The sequence below is a fragment of the Scatophagus argus genome, chromosome 5, assembly GCF_020382885.2.
Source record: "Scatophagus argus isolate fScaArg1 chromosome 5, fScaArg1.pri, whole genome shotgun sequence".
NCBI lineage: Eukaryota > Metazoa > Chordata > Actinopteri > Scatophagidae > Scatophagus > Scatophagus argus.
In genome coordinates this window covers 963,558-969,896 of record NC_058497.1, presented here as the reverse complement: position 1 = coordinate 969,896, position 6,339 = coordinate 963,558, and the positions used below count along the sequence as shown (strand labels likewise).

The window sequence follows — 6,339 nt, the reverse complement described above, 5'->3', positions numbered from 1 at the left end:
CTCTTCCTTCTTCGGCAAACAAGCAACAAAATGGTACATTGCTGCCATCAACTGGTACTTAGTGTGGATTTTCTCACTGAATGTACATGCAGCAGTGTAAATACCGTACATCAGACATATTTGTAAAAAACCCAAATCCAAAACATTAAAACCTGAAAGCAAAGCATTTCTACAAATCATCCTACTTTTGCTAATCATTTCATGCCTTCAAGCTTCTGGGCCCGAAATCTAAACCCCCCTCTGCTCATTTTGTATCCTGTACCATAGCTCTAGTATGGAATATTACACAGCCCCAGAAAAGGGTGTCAAACTGGATGGAAAAAGGGGGACTGAGGCCATCATGTAACAAGGGCCTAACAAAGATGCTAGAAATGTGGATTTAGGGAGGGACCCATAGAGAATGCCTTTGCACAGGTGTCCAGACTTTTGTTCTTTGGCGCTGGCCACAAATTTGCTGTGCAGTAATCTGATTAGGCACAGTTATTTTAGAGGCACCATGTCTTGGCAGCACATTATCAACAGAAATAATTAAGGTCACATTTTAATCTCTCTTCAAAATATGATCCCAAGGACAGGACCTGGTGGTAAGAACCCACCTTAAGGCAGTTATCATTTGATAACTGATATTGTGCTTAAGCCTAACAGCATAGTATGATACAGGATTTTTAGGCTGATACAAATATTTTAAAGGTTTAAAAAGTGGTGGATCAGTCAAAACCAGTGACTGTGTATAAGAATGGATGGCATGAGAGCCCCCCAAAAGTGATGCCAAAACATCTTGATTGCTGCCTGGTGTCGGGCTCCGGTATAGGTCATAAACCTGCCCCTTCCATGCCAACAGAGAAGGCTTTGACCAAAAAAGCCAGCTACCCCTTCATGCTTGTTATGACTCATGTTGACTGGCTCATGGTTTTCAGGTCTGGATATGGGAACACTGGCAGGGAGTACTAAGGGCATGGGCACTAGAACTAGAGCCAAGAAAGTGGGCAACACAACCAGGTTCAGAAGCCTGTAAACCATTCGAAAGTCTCTCCAGTGCCAAGGTGGGAGGTGGGGGGAAGCTAGCTACAGCTGCTTCTTATGTGGACTAGATCATGCATTAGTTTTTTTAGTATTTAATTTAGTTTTAGTATTATTTTTTTAGTAATAGCTGTGTCCATGTGCAATACTTTATTAATATGACAAGAGACGTTGTGTTAAGAAAACCAGATATTTGCTGAAAGCTTCGACAGCACTTTGTAAATATGCAGTTCTGTTCAGTTTAGTTATATAGCACCAAGTTACAACAAAAGTTATTTCAGGACACTTTTCAAATAGAGCAGGTCTAGATGATGCTCTTTTTAATTAGGCCTACACATAGAAAGTATTATTTTACCCCATTAAAGTGTTTAGCACATACTTGAAGGATGACTTCCTCTGTGTTTTCTTCTTTTATTTCCAATGTGTCCATTTTTGAGTCCGACAGACCATGAAGTCATGGAGGCACAGGAGAACTATGGGGTTTATATGTTGCGGCATCATCATCAGAAACCTTTGTCAGGTCACAATGGAAAAAGTTTTAAGAATGGCTTGGGAATGTAATATTTTGAAGCAAAAATATACATACACAAAAATTAAATAAATTAAAAAACTAAAAACAACAAAAATATTGGACTTGTCATTTAAATAAACTTTTATTGTTACTTTCTTAAAATTGTAAAAAAAAATATGGAAGTGAGCTAATCTGCATAAATCAGTGAGCCTGTCCAACACTGGCATTCTCATCAGATTAAGTTTAAGAGAGTTACTTTGGGAAAAAGCCTTGAGACAAGGGAAAAATGCATATGAAAATCAACAGAAACACATACATTTTTAGTTTAGAGGTCATTGTCGCAGGTTGATTTGATCTCTTTACTTGCACAGCATGGCAAGTGACATCTGAGTTTTAAGCTAGATTATACCGCCATCTTGTAGCTAGTCCAGGCACCCCAGAGCTGATTTAAGTGCATGTGTTTGCTGGTCATGTGTGAGTGTAGCTAGTCAAGGGGAAGATCACTCTTATTTTTATACTTCAACTGTTAAGCAACTATCTCCCATACACTTCTATAGACACACTTGCACTCTCTCTGAGGACAGTGGGTCCTGGATTGTGTGCTAAATATAGCATGGTTCTTAGGTGCAGATTAATACGGTGATGGGAATTTCTCTTTGTGAATGCATGGCCATGGCATGGTATCACATACACACTAATAATTTACTAATAGGCTACTTCTCATTCTGTGGCAGAACCAGGCTGAAAGCCAGTGATGGTGTTCACAGTAGAATACTAAGTGTTTTCTTCCAAAGAAATGATGTTTGATAGTATATAGTTGGAAGTAATAGTTGGAAGTTGAATATGTAAGTATTACATATGAATGCATTTAGCTGGGAGTCACTACTTACCACTCAATTGATTTGTAGGTGTTCAGAGTGTATTTTTTATCTTTCTGACTGTTTTGAATGTGGTCAAGAAAAGCATGTTTAATACAAGTTAAATGACTGTACAACATCTCACATTCATAATCCTCCTGTGGGACAAATAAAGGTTTTCTTATCTTATCTTATGATCAACAGGTAGTCTATAGTGGGTTTGTCTTGTCACTGGAACCACCTGCCTACTGCTTGAAGGCAGAGTGCTCATGTGCACTGCGGAGTTGCTAATAATTCTCTGTGGGTTTGTCACAAATGACACTTCTGACCAATTGTTCAAATAAAATATTTATATTTGCACAAGACTGGTCCTTCAACAAATTCATCATTTAAAAATGTAAATTTTGCTCATCACTAAATACGCAAATAGAACATTCAGGTGTTTTAATCAAAGGGAACAGATAACACACAAAACTGACAAAAAATCCAGAGTGATCAATTTAATATGTTCTGAAGTGATTAAAAAACACTTTATTCACAAAGGGAGAAAGAAAGTTGATTTAACAGATTGAAGGTTAATTCATCTAGTTTGTCTAGAGCCTTAAGTCTGGCAGTTTTCTTGGAACCTCTGCATTGTAAAGTTATGTCCATGGCAGACATTTGTTTGTGTTCCTCTTCTAACACCTTCTGTTTACACAGGCTACATTAGACTTTTTACTTCATTCCATGCTAGTTGTACATCTACACATACAAAAGAAAAGGGCAGTAGAAAGGGATGGATGAAAACCTCACGTTTTTCTTTTTTTTTTCTTTTTCTTTTTTTTACATTTTCTCTAACTTCAGTGTCCAATTTCAGTGGCACCTATCAGAACGAATCTCCACATTAAAAATCATTTCAAATGCTGTATCGTCCCTAACAGACACACCCTTTATTCTCTCATGTCTGAACATCGTGCCACCGTTTACAGGTTTTGGTTTTCATTCACTCAAGATAACAAGATCAAAAAAGGAAATGATCTTCAGTTTCCCTGTAATGAAACTACAGGGACAATCGGAGATATAGAAACGTAGTATGAGTGATATTTCTTATTTCCATAACAATTACTGTTTTAGGTTTAATGGAAGTTCAAGTGAAGCAGTGAATGCAGTGGGGCATGCTCATTCCAAGCATGTCCAGCTTAGCAGACTCACACTCCTAGTTGGGTTCAATAGGCGAAGTGAGAGCCATGCCATTAAACATAATAATAATATTGTAATTCCCAAAAATGCAGGTCTGTGAATTTCTGGATGTGACAGAAATGAAGACATAATTCAAACTAACAGGACATAGCCTTAATAATGTAAGGGCTTATGGGTAAGAGGAGGTAGATCTTGACATTTGGGAGCTGTCTATTTGTCAGAATTTATTCAAACGTGTACTGAATTAATTGCTACACTTTCATTTTTAAACAGCATCTTCTTCATGTTCGTCTAGTTGTCTCAGCATTTCCTCGACATATCCTATTAATTCAAAATTTTACTGTGAATTTTGTGATCACAGGTGCATATACTCCTTAACTGCTGCTAAAAGTAATGATCCTGGGGCGGGCTGATAACATGCTACATGTCTCCGCATGTTTCTAGACGTGGGGTGAGCGATTCTGGATGATCATAGTTTATGCTGGAGTTTCACTCCTAGGTTGTCAAATACAGATGCTTTGAGGTGGTTGCTTGGTCTGAGGCACTATTGTTGAATCTCATTTCCTGGATTTCAAATACAGACGTCCTGGGAAGAAGATTCAGCAATCAACTATCTTTCTCCACAATTGCTCATCCCACCTTTTGTCTATGCTAGCAATATCAGGGTGTCAAGTGTGGGTTTTGGGCCTCCCAACCAGCCAAACAATAATTTGTTTCAAGTTTATGTGTTCTAGTTATCCTAACTTTTGAAACTTGTCCTGTTTGACACCTGCATTGCTCATGATCTTTCTTACAGGGTTACTGTACTGTAGCTATTTTATGTAGCATCCCAACTTCTGCCTGTGCAACTGTGCTGTTAGTGGCGCTACAATAAAATGAATGGCACCATTATCACCTCACCAAATAAACCAAACTAGTTAACTGCTTGAAATGTTTGTTCTAAGAACAAAGTCCTTTAAGTGTGATCAACTGGTCATTATAGCTAGGAGGAGGTGTTAACATTTGAGCGACCACAATTTAAATGGCCACAATATTCTGACACATGAGAATTTCAGTTACATAACCCCTGACACTCACAAGCAGCAAAATCACAGAATTTGATTAATAAAAGGAGGTAAAAAAAATCTACATAAGTATGCACACTATGAATTTGAAATGCCCAGCCTGAGCAGCTCCAGTCAGAATCAAACAATCCGCTACTGTACAGGACTGGAAAAATAAAGGTTTATATAGCAAGATCATCACTACGCTACTGTTCTTTTCAGTGGATTAAAGGAGGCTGTTAAGAAATACTGGTAAGGACTAATGAATTTTCCTTTACATTTAAAATTATATATGAACAAAGTGTTATAATACAGAGAATGCATTTACAGACAGTCCAGTGCTTCAGTCCCGCCCCTCACCCTGGAAAGGAGTGGAGTCTCAACTCATGGCTGAGCCTTAAATTGGCTGGTTTGTATAAGGGTGGGGTGAGCAGGTACGGACAGGAAGAGCTGCAAGGCCATCACCCATGTGTCATGCTGCCGTTGTCTTGGTAATCCTGATATGTTGCAGCATGGGGGATCTGAAATACAGGAGAAAGTCTGTTTTTCATCTCAGTAGAAAACAATATGACAATGTTGTCTCTGCCTGACTTAGCAGCTTTTGAAAATAAAAGCGCTACAACAGGAAAAGCAATTAAGTGTTTGACACCCCTGTCATCCTGTACAAATAAGCAGTAAATAAAGCAGAAAATGAATAGAGAGAGAGATGGATGTTTGATACACTGGAAAAGAAGGATATTTTGGTAGTGAGATACACACACATCAAGGCAGCGCTTAGGACCTGCGCGTACCCCAAGTGGGTTTCATCAAATCTTCAAAAGGCCAGAGAAATAACAGGATCACACCCGTCAAAGAGGAGACAAATAAGGGCAAAAACATAATTGTCCCATATGTGGCTGAAAGACTAGGGAGGATTTTCTCAAGACATGACATTCCAGTACACTTCAAACCGCCAACACCCTCAGACAGAAACTAGTTCATCCCAAAGACAAAACTCCTAAAGCCAAACTAGGCAATGTTGTGCAGTCAGGACTGCAATGACCTGTACACTGGGGAGACCAAACAACCGTTTGGTCCACAAGCGCACGGTCCAACACAGGAGGGCAAACCCCACTGGCTAGGATTCTGCAGTCCAAGGGACTTTTATTTAAGGATAATAATGATCATATCTTGGACAGCGAAGACAGATCGTTTGAAACAGGATTGAAGGAAACCATCTATGTCCACCTGGAACGACCTTCCCTCAACAGAGGCGGTGGTCTGCACCAACATCTATCAACCACCTACAGTGCATTTATGTAAAATCTTGATCTCAGCTTGTTTGCTTGTGTAATGGATAAAGAACAAACACTGTTTCAACTGTTGAACCATCTGAAATGGGATATTTGTGCCAATTTCAAAGAAATTCCATCAAGGCATTCCTGAGATACTGAGTTCATGAGAATGGAGCACACATGGACAACTCAAAAAAATAATGCCTCCAGCATCAGCTATCATAGCACCCTCCTCTGTTCAACGCAACCAGTCAGACCACCTCTGGAGGAGAAGAAAGAGATCCAGCAAGGGAGCCATGCTAACCCAGTTTGTGTTTAAGGCTGCTCCTGGCTAATGTCCAGTTGAAAGAGAATGAGATGGACAAAATGGGACTCAAGCTGGTCAAACAACAGAAAATTGATGTTTGGTGCTCAAACAGTCAAAGTTGAGGAACAGTGTTTCCCAGATATCCAAC

The 6,339-nt window shown here is 39.3% G+C and overlaps 1 protein-coding gene across 4 annotated transcripts in view; it reads right to left on the bottom strand.

Moving 5' to 3' along the window:
• Positions 1-2,873: 2,873 nt before the first annotated feature.
• The window catches only part of cuedc1b (CUE domain containing 1b), a 31,448-nt gene continuing 27,982 nt past the window's right edge, over positions 2,874-6,339 (bottom strand). For all 4 annotated transcript variants that reach the window (XM_046388410.1, XM_046388413.1, XM_046388414.1 and 1 more), the window contains exon 11: positions 2,874-5,131. In XM_046388410.1, coding sequence (XP_046244366.1) covers position 5,131 — 1 coding nt within the window. In that variant the 3' untranslated portion in view covers positions 2,874-5,130. The remainder of the gene's footprint in view (positions 5,132-6,339) is intronic.